Source organism: Vipera ursinii (genome assembly GCF_947247035.1).
Source record: "Vipera ursinii genome assembly, chromosome: 6".
Lineage (NCBI taxonomy): Eukaryota > Metazoa > Chordata > Lepidosauria > Squamata > Viperidae > Vipera > Vipera ursinii.
The window spans coordinates 48,504,389-48,518,639 of NC_139515.1; the positions used below are offsets into that span (position 1 = coordinate 48,504,389).

General features: G+C 39.2%; 1 protein-coding gene across 3 annotated transcripts in view; it reads right to left on the bottom strand.

Annotated features, from left to right (window-relative positions):
* Positions 1 to 14,251, bottom strand: part of PPP1R12A (protein phosphatase 1 regulatory subunit 12A) — a 119,312-nt gene that overhangs the window by 40,903 nt on the left and 64,158 nt on the right. For all 3 annotated transcript variants that reach the window (XM_083365127.1, XM_083365126.1, XM_083365125.1), the window contains exons 5-9: positions 12,948 to 13,092; positions 5,956 to 6,030; positions 4,868 to 4,956; positions 4,551 to 4,708; positions 1,296 to 1,414 (exon numbers count right to left, since the gene is read on the bottom strand). In XM_083365127.1, coding sequence (XP_083221253.1) covers positions 1,296 to 1,414; positions 4,551 to 4,708; positions 4,868 to 4,956; positions 5,956 to 6,030; positions 12,948 to 13,092 — 586 coding nt within the window. The remainder of the gene's footprint in view (positions 1 to 1,295; positions 1,415 to 4,550; positions 4,709 to 4,867; positions 4,957 to 5,955; positions 6,031 to 12,947; positions 13,093 to 14,251) is intronic.

Consider the following 14,251-nt stretch of genomic DNA (forward strand, 5'->3'; position numbering starts at 1 on the left):
AAGTTAGTGTTCATGAGACTACTATCAGCAGAATTCTGAACAACAATAGTGGGCATGGTAGGACTGCAAGGAGAAAGTTATTACTCTCCAAAAAGCATATAGCTGCCTATCTACAGTTTGTGAAAGACCACATGGATGAATCAAATGGCTATTGGAAGAATGAGACTGAAATAAAGCTTCTTAGCTTGAATGAAAAGGGTTACGTTTGGCAAAGACAAACCACTGCATTCCAACATAAGAACTTATCCCATGTGTCAAACACTGTAGTGATGGTATCATAATTTGGGACAGATATTTTTGCTTCTGTGGCAGCACAACTTGCTCTCAATGATGGAACTACGGGTTATGGAATGTTTCAGCAAATTCTACAGAAAAATGTCAGGATAGCTGTCCATAAATTCAAGCTCAAGAGCAAGATAACAATCCAAAATATAGACATCGTATGACCAAAGAATGGTTAAAGCAGAAGAAGCTTTAAATGCTTTGGAATGGCTAAGTCAAACTCCTGACTGTAATCCTATTGTTGTGGAAGGACCTTAAGCAGGCAGTTTATCTGAGGAAGCCCACCACCATCCCTGAGTTATTATACAAAAATATTGAAAATTCAAAAGGGTTCACAAGCTTTCAAGCACCACTGTATAGCTTAAGTACCAAAACTTCCCCTGAATTTATATGTGCATTCTTCACATATAGCACACATTTATTTAAACACTGTCACTCTGTGGCTGCTGCGCACGGAACAGACATTGTCACTGTCCATCTAAGTGATTCTTCTGAAGATAATTGTTTCCCAGTTGCTAAAGGGAGTGAAGAAGCACCAATACTAAGAATGGAGACTCTTCAATCCAACAATCTATCCCAGACTCCTGCTTTTCTACTACTTCGAAACAGAAAAGCAGTAAATCTACTTCCTGTCAGAAAGAAGCCAGGGACTGCTGTATGTGTGGCCTATGAGTTATGGGTCTCTTTACTTGACAGTGATGATTCAACAGTATTTGCTATTTCTTCTCTCAATGGAAGTCAAGGCCTTCCGCAAGCCTTCCCACTGGGGAAGTGAGAAATATTGGCACTGAAACTCCCAGAATTCATAACCAGAGGAGCTATGCTACCTGCAAATTCTGGTAGCTGCACTACCAACATACTTGCAAGGTGGCAGACTGGCAAAGTGTCTTATATCATTAGACTGAAACACTAGTGAAAAATTTTATAACGATTAAAATTTTGCTTTTTAAATAGGTATGTAATTACATACAATTAAACCTTAGTACTAGTAACTGAACAAAAGCCTCTTTTACCTTTTTAAGAGGGGATGTAGGTGTCACTTGACCAGTAGGAACAGATGGTGTTGTTACAACAATCGAGGAAGTTTGCACATTGGTGGTACTTGAATTATTGGCTGTAGATTTGTTCTTTTCTATTAAAAAAATCATCAACAATTTATATAATAGGTACTATACTGTATGTAACTATTCCATTCTCTTAAAGAGAAACATATGAATAAAAAACATTAGGTTAAACCCCAAAACTAAAAAGCTATGTTTGTTAAGAAATATTTCTAATTATTATAACTACTAACAAAATTAACACCAAATATTACTTATGATGGATCCTCACAGTTCTAGCCATCCCTGCGGTCACCTTATTGTAACTGGGTGCTTGGTGTCCATATTACAATTATGAAGTTACAGTAAGTTATGGTCACAATTGTTATTTCTGATGTTCCCTGCCAGCTTCCCACAAAGTCAAAAGGAAAGCCAGCAGAAATCTGGAAACTGGGGTTATGTGGGTTCTCATTTAACATGCATAAACCTTGTTTAATGATGGCAACCGAGACTATTGGAATTGTTGCTACTAAACAACATGGTCACATGAGATTGCACTTTACAACCACATATGGTAGTGACAGTAATTCCACTCCCATTGCTGACATAAGCCAGAGACTACTTGTAGCAGCCACACTTTACAAGTCATATCCAACCCATTTATGCCTCTCTTCTCTAGTGCATAGCTAATCTTTAAGTTAAATTAATGACTCAGTTGCTAGGAATATTATTCTTTAGAAAATATTAATTAGAAAATCTGTGGATGGTCATTGTACAAGATAGGAGGCATCACAGTCAAGTCCCATGTATTTTTTTTAAATAATAAATAGCACTTATCTTGTATGTTGCATAAGCATAAGCAAAGCAGAATAATGAAGTGAGTTACTTTAACTTTAAAGCACCAAACAAGGTTCCATCTTTCTTGCAAGCTGGGGTAGGGTAGGGTAGGATTATGAGAGGAGTACTTCCCACAATACATTTCATAGCAGTAAAATATATTTTGCTATTAAATGATCAAATTATTAGATCATTCATGGTGCTAATTAATGACAGGATGCAACAAGGAAAATAGTATTGTTTAATTAATATATTCATCTGCTAAGTTATCAATGTGTTCTAGGTAGTGGAGGGATGTTTAAAATAAACATTTAAAATAATACAAATGTGATAAAACACTACATAATAAAAACAAGATAAAGCCAAATCTAAGAATAAATAGTGCAAAAGTTTAAAAAACACAAGAATAGTTCCTAAACAGATTAGGGTAATGGTGATGAGTGGGATTGTTTTCTTCCAGTCAAAGATATAGCTTTAATAAACAAAATGATACAGAATTTCAGGAGCTTTTTAATTTTTGGAGACTATAAGACTCATAATGTACCATTTTAATGCTTCTTTTAATAATCTCCAGATGCCATCAAGTATCAGTAATAGAATAAAGTTTTCATGAGCTGCAAAAACACGACTGGGAAACAGTTTATGCTCAGATCATTGTTGTCAATCTTTGATGTAAGAGTCAGGCAAAATGGAATGTGGCTTTCAATCCCAAATTAAGAAGGCACTCATTTGTGTTTTATAACTCTTAAAAAAGGTACCCAGAAAAATAATTGACTACATGGGATACAATTATATACAATATGTCAATATATAATACTAAATATATTTTAATAACTAAACAAATATTCAACAAATTGAAGTGCAATCTAGTCTCAGTGAATGGATACTGAATTATACTGGAGGAGATTTAAAAATGGACAATTAGGAAATTATCTTTTTGTTCTGCACATTTTAAAAAATTAATACTCCCAGTACTTTTCATTAAAAAATGAAATGCTGATGTAAGGCGTTGAAATTCCTTTCTGTCTCTAATCCTGTAGAACCTTTTTCCACTAGTACTTATGGTAGACCTCTGAATCTACCTTATAATAAATAATGGGTAGAAAAATGAAAGTACAAGTTTGGAACATAGATATTCAGCTTCAGGAAAAGTTAAGTTCTCCAGCATGCCAAATAAAGTATGATGCAAGTCCTGTTGATATTTTAAAATCTCCAAGTTTACATAAATTAATTCTTGTGTCACAGTCATATTTTCCTGGCACAAGATTGTATAGTAGGAACAAAGAAAACACAGTAATGAAAGTCATGTAACTCAAGAAATGCTGAAGTGATGAGTCTGAAACTTTAAGTCATTATTGGAAGACATATATGTACAGTGCAGCAAGATTTTCAATATTACATTACTAAAGTGAACTAAAAGTATACTTCTTTGGTTCATTATTTTAAAATTAATCATATTATGCTACATAGCAAAACCATAAATCCTATAGGAAAGGAAAGAAGGAAATAAGAATGAATTGTTCTATTACAACAAAAGTTAATTTAGCAAAGCAAAACCTTAGCAATCTCAAAGGCCAATTTATGCATTACTCTTTTATAATTTTCTAACTACAGATTAATTATTAGACTACTAGAAATAATTTTATAAGCTCAGCTTCCAGTATATTCACTGCAAACTGCTTGTGTATTTTTTTTAAAATAGCATATCCAGTATTTTGTGTATAAATTTGAGATTTTTCGTTAAGATTAAAAACAAGTAATCAAGCTATTAGTGTACAAAATAAAGTGACCAATGTAATTTGCATAAATAGAGCACTTTGAAGCATATATTTTCCCACATCCGTTTGTTCAGACTTTCAACAAAACAATCTCAACATGCATTACCATTGCTCACATACCTTTTAGACTACATTTGACCTTAAGTGATGGAGATATCAATTTTAAACAAGCTAACTTTAGCAACCTTGCATGTTTTTTATGAAATCAATGCAACCCACTACCACAGAAGTCTCTTTATAATATGTGCATGTAATCCTTGATTTTTCAACTCTTGCTCCAAGATTTCTTACTCATTTTGCTCTCATGCAATATAGCACCTTGCTTCTCATATAGTTCCTAATTAGCCATTTGTGAAGCTAATTGAACTATTCAAAAATTATGTACAGATGTTTTAAGAACATCTAAAACATGGTAAGAGATAAAAATTGATCCAATGCAGTATGAGCTTCCTCTAAAAAATAAAAAATACTTAATGTCTTCCATCTGTCCCTTCCCATCAACTCATGTTATTTTAAGGCAGGAGCAAAATAAAACAAGAAACAAAAATTAAACAATAAATTAAAATGAAGTGAAAGTAAAAACAAAAGTAAACAAAGTATTTTTGCACATTACCTGTTTCTGCTTCCGATTCTGAATCTTCTTCCTCATCTTCTTCACTAGAGCAACTGGATTCATCTTTCTTTCCTTCTTCCTCCTCATCACCCTTTTCTTGTTCTAAAGACTCAATGTTTGATGGATTCTTGTCTTGCTCAATGATCAAAGTATCTTTACTGGAACATTGATATTATAAATATTTATTTATTACTTTTAGGGAAAAAAATGAATATCAAGGTGGACTGTTTGTTCCACAGCATATTCTAGTCCAAACTTTTGTGGTCTTAATCCTTCTTTGCCCCTCTCCCAATGTTAGTTTCAGTTTAGCTACTTACTTTTTAAATGATTTTTGAGACTGATTATTGTCCATGTTGGCTGTTGATTCAATTAAAGGTGATTTCTTCTCCTTTTTCTCACTATGAAGCTTTAAGATAAGTTAAAATAGTCAATTAGATTTTTAATTATTATATGTAGATTCTACTATTGCAGTACTATTAATTCAAAAAGTAAAATCCTTTAATCTTCCAAAACTAATTTTTCAGAATAAAAAGCAACCCTGACCTGGAACAAACGAACTGTTCTAAAACCATCCCCATCTCTCGTATCTGAAGATCATATAAAGATTTCCATAAATACAAAGGTAAGACAAAAATAAATAAAATAGAAAAAAGTAAAACAAAGCTAGCTCACAACCAAGGAATTATTTTATTAGGCACTGCTTTTAGAAAGGATCCAGAAGTATTGTAAGAGAAACTGCTATGGAAGTGAAGTTTCTGTATTTGGTAGCAGTAGTAATATAAGGATCCCTGGAACTTCAAAATAGGTAAGAGTTGGCAACTATTAGAAAATGAGTCTTAAGAGTTAATACCAAACTCCCTGAACAGAAATGGATCCCCATCAGATCTTATGTTGTTGTAGCTTAGCATGGAGAAGGCAAACTTTCCTACTTACAGTGATAAATCATGACAACTTATAATGTGGGGCCACAAGCTCTAGATGGCAGCTAAATAAAGCCTTGGAAATAAGATGGACTAATTCTACTATGTTTAAACTTCTTCTCAACATCTTATAAAGCTAAAGGATCAAGCAGTGCTTCTCATTTGGGAACAAGGAATAAATACAAACCTTCACATGCTGCTTGATGTAGGAAGTAAATGTGGCCTCAAAAAGAACAATACAGAAATCCATATTTTCTTTTGTTCCTTTATATTAAATACTAGTGTGCTCAAAAGCCCAAAATATTAGCAAGACCTAATTTTAGTATATGTAAAACATTCTGTGCACTGGCTATTAAAATATTTGATTTGAACAGCTCTTAATTTAAACTCAATATGGACATGGATATCCTTTTTTGTTCTATATATTCTTAAAAGGAAGCTTCATGTTGGTTCACATTTTGTTCTTGCACGCTAAAAGAGCTTACCATGTTTTGTTTCTTTTGAAGCTCTTCTAAATAACCTAAAATGTCTTCATCTGCTACATCAAATGCTGTTTGACCCTACAGAAGAGGAAAAAACAGATTATGGTGCAATTAAACTAATAACCATAAAGAACAAGAATTTGCCAGCAGGAAATCTATTAAACCTGCCAGCTGTAGATACCAATGTATCCTCAACTAAATCTTGAAGTATCTGCCAAACTCCTTCCCACAGATTTGAAAAAAAGAGTGAAAATTAGCAATCGTTTTAACTGTAGTTCTGATCACTAAATCTTACAAAAGCTCTGAATACATTCTAAAGAAATTAAAATCAGAGGTATAGCTTAAAGCTTTGTTGTTTCAGAACTGTCAGTTTTCCCGTCCTCCCCAAAGGAAAAATGTATTGGCATAATCTGGGGATTCTCCTGGACTTGTGATACCTGCTTGAGGAGCAAGTGACAGTCATGGCCAGGAGAATCTTTGCACAACTTCACGTTGTCCACCAGTTACACTCATTCCTGGACCAACAAGCCCTTCACACCCATGCCTTGGTTACCTCTTATCTGGACTATTGCAATGTACTTCAAGGGGCTGCCTTGAAGAATATCCCTAAGTTAACTCACAATGTCGCGGTCCAAACAATTTTTCACAAGCCTAGACTTGAGCGTGTGTCACATCTTTTGCGGGAGCTACACTGGTTCCCAATCTGTTCCAGGTACAGTTCAAGGTGCTAGTTATCACATTTAAAATCCTACATGGCTTTGGGCCAGGCTATTTGAAGGACTGTCTCTCCCCTCAATTCAAAACTTCATTATGGCCATAGACCAGCATAGGTAAAATACAATAAGAGTTAGTAATTTTAAAAGCTAAAAATTCTCAAAAAAAATTCTACAAAAAAAAATCCTGTAAAAAGCTAAAAATCAATATATGGACAACTAATATATATGGGATTTTCTTTTTAAACTTTTTAATGGGTTAGGGAGGGGGGAGGCCCGTCAGAAAGATGGGGGGGTTTCGCCGGACCTATCCCAGTCCAGGTTGGTTGATGGTCACGGCGGTAAGGGGACCGGGGGGGTGTCATGGGGCCCGTGGGGATGGGGATAGTGATCCCTACGGTGATTGGGAATGGCAGCAGATGGATGAACAGAGGGCCATATCGGAATCTGGGATCGCACCCCCGCTGTCTTCGAGCGGTGGCGCGCTCCGACCCTCTGGTTTCAACCTGTTTTCCCGGTGGAGGGGGAGGGCAGATGCCTGAGCTCAGGCTGATTTATTTGAATGCCAGGTCTGCGGTGAATAAAGCTCCCCTCATCCGGGATCTGATCGAGGAGGAAGACGCAGACCTGGCATGCATTACAGAAACCTGGTTGGACCCGAAGGGAGGAGTCCCTCTGATTGAATTATGCCCACCAGGTTACTGTGTGCTGCATCAGCCTCAGGCTCAAGGTAAGGGTGGAGGGGTGGCAGTTGTCATCAAGGAGGCCCTTTGTCCGCGGGAGGCCACTGCCCTGCAGATAGGCGGATGTGAGTCCCTCCTCCTGAGGTGGGGCCCTGGAGGTCAGTTGGGCCTGTTGCTCACGTACCTTTCTTCCAGCTGCGTGGCAACGGCCCTGCCCGGGCTGCTCGACGCTGTCTCGGGGTTGGCGGTTGAGTTTCCCAGACTTATGGTTCTGGGGGATTTCAACCTGCCTTCCCTGGGGGAGACATTGGGAGTGGCCCGAGAGTTCATGGCTTCCATGATGGCCATGAACCTGACCCAGATTATTCAGGGTCCGACCCATGAGGGAGGAAAAATGCCTGACCTTATTTTTATCTCCGGGCAGTGGCTTAATGGTCTGGGTGGGGTTTCTCCATCTATTCAACCCCTTTCATGGACAGATCATTATCTCCTGCGGCTGGGCCTCCGTCATGCCACCCCATGCTGCTGGGAGGCGGAACCAATCAGGTGGTTCCGCCCCAGGCACCTGATGGACCTGGAAGGGTTTCAGATGGTACTTGGACTGATTCCTGCCTCCCTCTCCCACAACCCGGTCGAGATCTTGGTTGATGCCTGGCAACGGGCTGCTTCTGAGGCTCTCGACCGCGTTGTGCCTTTGCGGCATCTTACCTGGCGCAGGTCCCGGTTGGCCCCTTGGTTTTCTGTGGACCTACAGGAGATGAAGCACCAAAGGAGGGGGCTAGAGAGCATTTGGAGATCCAGTTGGTCCGATTCTGACTGATCACAGTTAAGATCTTTTACAAGATCTTACCTTGTGGCAATGGAGGTGGCGAAGCGTGCTTACTTCGCCACCCTCATTATGTCCGCAGATAATCGCCCGGCCACCCTGTTTAGGGTGACCCATTCCCAGGGGACAGGGGAAGATTCCTTGTGGGGACGGGCCGAGGATTTTAGTCAGCATCTGCTGGACAAAATCGCTCAGATTCAGACCGGTCTGGACTCTGACTGGGCAGTATCTGACGAGGGGGAAACGACGGGTCTGGCCGATATTATTTAGGAGGAGTTTGACCCTGTGACTCCGGATGAAGTGGACAGGCTCATGGGTCAATTGAGTGCCGCCACGTGTTTGTTGGACCCGTGTCCCTCCTGGCTGGTTTATGCGGCTCGGGAGGTCACACGAGGCTGGTTCCAGGCAGTGATTAATGCTTCTCTGAGTGAGGGGTGCTTCCCTGCCACCTTGAAGGAGGCGGTGGTGAGGCCCCTCCTCAAGAAACCTGCCCTGGACCCAGCCATTTTGAATAACTTTCGTCCTGTATCCAACCTTTGTTTTCTTGCAAAGGTTGAGAGTGTAATGGCACGGCAACTCCTGTTGGTCCTGGAGGAAACTGAGTATCTGGATCCGTACCAATCGGGTTTCAGGCCCGGGTACATCACGGAGACGGCATTGGTCGCGCTGGTGGATGATCTCTGGCGGGCTCAGGTTAGGGGTTATTCCTCTGTCCTAGTCCTATTAGACCTCTCAGCGGCTTTTGATACCATTGACCATGGTATCCTGCTGCAACGTCTCCAGGGATTGGGAGGCAGTTTTACGGTGGTTCTCCTTCTACCACTTGGGCCGTTCGCAGACGGTGTTGGCAGGAGGACAGAGGCCAACCCCGAGGCCCCTTGATTGTGGGGTGCCCCAGGGGTCGGTCCTCTCTCCCCTCCTGTTCAACATCTATATGAAGCCACTGGGCGAGATCATCCGTGGCTTCGGGGTGAGGTATCATCAATATGCTGATGATACCCAGCTTTTCATCTCCACCCCGAACCAATCCAGTGATGCCCTCGACGTGATGTCCCGGTACCTGGAAGCGGTACGAATCTGGATGGGGAAAAACAGGCTCCAGCTCAACCTGGCCAAGACCAAGTGGCTTTACATATCGGCATCTCGTGTAGTCCAAGATCTTCCATCTTTGGTTATGGGGGGAGAGGTGTTGCCTCCTGTTGATAGGGCGCGCAACTTAGGCGTCCTCCTGGATGCACGACTCAGTTTAGAAGACCACGTTGGAGTTGTGGCCAGGGGGGCATTTGCACAGGTTCGCCTGATGCACCAGTTGCGACCCTATCTGGACTGAGATGCTTTACGTACGGTCACTCATGCACTCGTCACCTCCCGTATAGATTACTGCAATGCTCTCTACATGGGGCTGCCCTTGAAGACCACCCGGAGGCTTCAGCTGGTGCAGAATGCGGCCGCGCGGGTTGTGATGGGAGATATTACACCCCTCCTGCACGAGCTGCATTGGTTACCGGTTGCCCTCCGGGTGAGATTCAAGGTGCTGGTCCTTACCTATAAAGCCCTACATGGCTTAGGCCTGAGATATTTGCAGGACCGTCTGCTGCCAGGAACAATTTCCCATCACCCTGTGCGCTCGCACAGAGAGGGCCTTCTCAGGGTGCCGTCGGCCAATGTCGGCTGGCGATCCCCAGGAGGAGGGCCTTCTCTGTTGGGGCACCTACTTTGTGGAATCAGCTCCCCCGGGAGCTCCGGATGGCCCCAGACCTTCGGTCCTTTCGTCGTGACGTTAAGACAAATCTTTTCCAACAGGCCGACCTGGACTGATGATAATGGGTTTTTAATTATGATTTTAAATGTTTTTATTGGTTTTAGTGGGACTTCGACATAATTTAATTCTTTTTAAATATTTGTATTTATTGTATTTTGTTGCTGTTAGCCGCCCTGAGTCCTTCGGGAGATAGGGTGGCATACAAGTCTCATTATAAAATATGTCTCATTATAAATCTACACATTCCTAATACAAAACTTAACTGCCTCTCCCCTATTATATACTCCCAGCCCACCAGGATGGGAAAGCAGGATATGTCCATGAAAAAGGCCTTCTCAGTGAAAGCACCTTCTCTGTGGAACATCATTCACCCCAAGATACAGTTGTCCCCCATCCTCTTGCTTTTTGAATGGCCCTAAAAACATGGCTTTGTCAGCAGTCCTGGGGACTACAAATGAAAATGGAGCCAATCAAGTGACCGATTTGCTTGTGTTGTTGGTTCAATAGGGGTAGAATAGAAATTTTTATGGGTTTTTATTATGTGGTGGATTTTTAAATTTAATTTAATTTAATTTAATAATTTTATTTATATACCGCCCTTCTCCCGAAGGACTCAGGGCGGTGAAAAGGGCAGATATATAAAAAATACAAAAATACAAAAGTTAAAAGAGAATTAAACATATGCCCAGCTAAAAACAATAAATACAGATATTAAAAATGACATAAAAACCCAACCCATCCCCCTTCAGGCCAGGCCGGCTTGTTCAAATAAGAATGTCTTCAGATCGCGACGGAAGGAGCGAAGGTCGAGCGCCATCCGGAGCTCAACCGGCAACCGATTCCATAGCTCCGGGGCGCCCACAGAGAAGGACCTCCCCCTGGGGGCCACCAATCAACATTCTCTGATCGGTGGCACCCTGAGGAGGCCCTCTCTGTGGGAGCGCACAGGGCGGAGGGAAGTTGATGCAAGTTGCAAGCCTTCCAGAGTCACCTATGTGTGAGATGGGCAGCTATATAAATTTGTTAAAAAACAACCTCTGGTGTTCTCACAGAGTTATTTCCTGACCCCACCCATATATTGTGGGTGATCTATGTTAGGTGACATTAATGAACGAGTAGAAATGAGAGAATACAGTAAAACTAAATTGCTATTTGACCCAATAATAAATGAGAATAGGAAGCATCTGGTGAGTAAAAAAGGTTTCTTTGAAATATCTGGTTTAAATAGAGATTTAAGCATGAATACAGATGGCCAAGGAATGAATAAAAAATATGAACATTTTATTGTTTATGATGAAATAATATTAGTGAAGGATATAAGAATAAAAGACACTAAATTTAAGAAGACTATTATTTGGGAGCTTAACGAGTACATATTTGGAAGCAACACATACAAGAAAAGAATAGAAAGCAGTAATAGTGAGAATATAAAATGAATGCAGGAAGAAAAACTACACAGGTATTTCTTCCACAAGAATGAACAAAATGTGGATGTAAGAAAAAAAGATGTCGAAACTACATGGACCAAGATGAAAAGAATATTATAGAATGCCGTCGAAGCATAGGAAGTTTTCCTAAGAGGCAACATGAACAAGAATGCTTGTTGGAATGATGAACTGAAAGAAGGTTGAATAGTAAAATGATGAAGTGAAAGAAAGACAGCACTGATAAATTTAAGGAACAAAAGGTTTAGATGTGATGAAAAAGGATGGCTTGCATAGAAAGGTGGAAGGAAGAGGAAAACTATTTTTTATTCCACAGACTACCTCCTTAAAAGAAAGAGCAACTCAATCTAAAGTAATTTCTAGGGCCAGTGTTACTGGATGTTTACCAAAAAAACAACAACTTGATTTTGGAGGGATTTAGTCTTAATTTATTTTATTCCATCCAATAGCTCTGAGATACCAATTTAAGCTACCCATGGCATCATCAGTCCACTCTGGGGTGGCAATGTACAGCTGAGTGACATCAACATATTAGTGCTACTTCACCTCAAATTAACATGTGATCTCTCCAAGTGACTTTATATAAATATTAAATAACACAGAGGAGAGCAGAGTAAGTAACCCTAGTTACCTACTGGACCAAACACAGCCTTGAACATTGCTCTCTCATGAATATACATTGGAACTTCTCACTCAAGAGGTGTAGCCAATCTTTGCAGACACTCCAGCAGGATACTACTCTCAATATGTAATTTTATCTTACTGTAAGATACTTATAATGTTCTGCAAGCACTCTTGTGTCTGTACTTTCATCACCTCTCCCAAATGCCACTATCTGTTCCAAAAGATGCTCCAATTCACTACAGTATATCTGAAGCATGAGTGGAGAATTTACCAATGGTAAATCTACACTCTGCTACAAGGATGTATGCTGAACACCCAGAATGTAAAAACACTGAGAAGTATTTAAAATACATTGCATAAGAAAATGTGTAGTCATTGTAAGACTGAAATGTACAGAATTTAAATTATATAGGGGAATTTGCAGTCATTATTAGAACAACATTTAAAAACAAAAAATTATGCATATTCCCTTATATATACATTTTGAAGCTTACATTAAATATCAATACTATTCTAATGCTTTGAAATAACACAATGACAAAGAGGCTATTTAAACAACCAAGATTATCACAGTACTATCTAGTTGCAATGTCTCAGCATATTTACAAGTTTGTTCTTGCCATTATAACAAAGTAAACCAACAGAATGGGGGAGCATATTTTATGCATTTAAAATATGTAAATATCGTAATTCTAATTCCTGAAAAAAACTGTTTATATATAATTTTAGTTGGGACTGCAGCAAAGTCACAAGTAAAAGCTTAAAGTGTGGTAAAGCAAATACCATAAAATATTTGCAGAAGCTTTAAGTTGCTTTAAAACCTTTTTTTAAAAATAGCACAGGTTCAGCTTACTGTAGCTCAGATATACAGCTCAAATGTTAACATTAAAGAATATCTTTGTTAGATTAGAAACTGAGAATTAAGTCAAATGGAAACCTTACCACTTTATTAACAGTTTCCATGTCACACAAGTTTTCAACTAGTATTCGACATGCTTCTTCTTTTCCCCAATGAGCAGCGGCATGAAGTGGTGTCCATCCATCATAATCTTTAATATTTACATCATACCCAGCTTGTATTAATAGCCTATTAAGTTAGAACAGATAATGTGATTGAATTAAAAGATTTTAAGTTTCAAGAAACCCTACAAGGAGGGTAATCTTTGCAGATCACTGTATATTCAGAATTGTGTCATTATTACCATTAATACTTTCACAATTATCATACCTACATTGTTATTATTATAAATACAGATAGGCTTCATTTAGTGACAGCAAATGGGACTGGCAGCTTTGTTGCTAAGTGAAGTAGTTGCTAAGTTGAAAATCACATGGCTGCAACTCTGCTATCCTTTTCTCCACTCCTCCCCACAATCCCAGCAGTGCTAAGATAGCCAATTCAAAACTGACAAAGTTAATCTTTTTGACACTTTGGCTTTTGTTTGCTTGCTAACCACTCCCTCACTCTTTAGAATGCTAACTTGGACACTGGTATAATTAGCAAGAATGAATTATTTATATTTACATTTAATGGAGAGGAAGAGATTAAAAAGAGAATGAACAAAATGGGAAATACACATTGAAACCAATTCACTAGCAGTCACAAACACCCTGGGCAAACAGCTGATATTCTCTCCCTTCCTTTCCAATCTCTCCACTCCACAAGAAGGGGAGGGGGAAATGAGTCAGATATAAGAGAGACTGCCTACTGAAATCACTTGTATGCCCTCTCAAAGAGTGGAGAGGAAGGAATAATAAGAGAGTAAGTTGGCATTGTTTTCAATATTTATTTCCCACTGTGAGCTTATTTACTCCCTTTTTTTCATAGATGCCGAAAGCGGAAACTAGAAAGAAAAATCTTATAAAGATTTGTGGCAAAAAGAATAATTTGAGAGAGTTAATATGAACTTCTAAGATTTGTCACAAACGACGCAATTGTAGGTTGTCACTGAAATTAACTGCATCACATACATTGCGGATTCACTTAATTTAGAGTGACGGCAAAGTAGGAAACTCCACAAATGTCTAGGAAAATGGAAGAATAGATATGACTGAATATTGTCTTGCCCTTCCTGGGTCCATAATTTAAAGTTTTTGTGAGGCATTAGTAGAGTATCTGAACTCTACTGATACCTCATACCCAACTTTCAAAATATTGCACTAACAATTAATAACAATGGATAGATATAATTTTGACTTTATATGTAGTTAATATTTCATTATTGACTGATTATTAGAAAAGCATT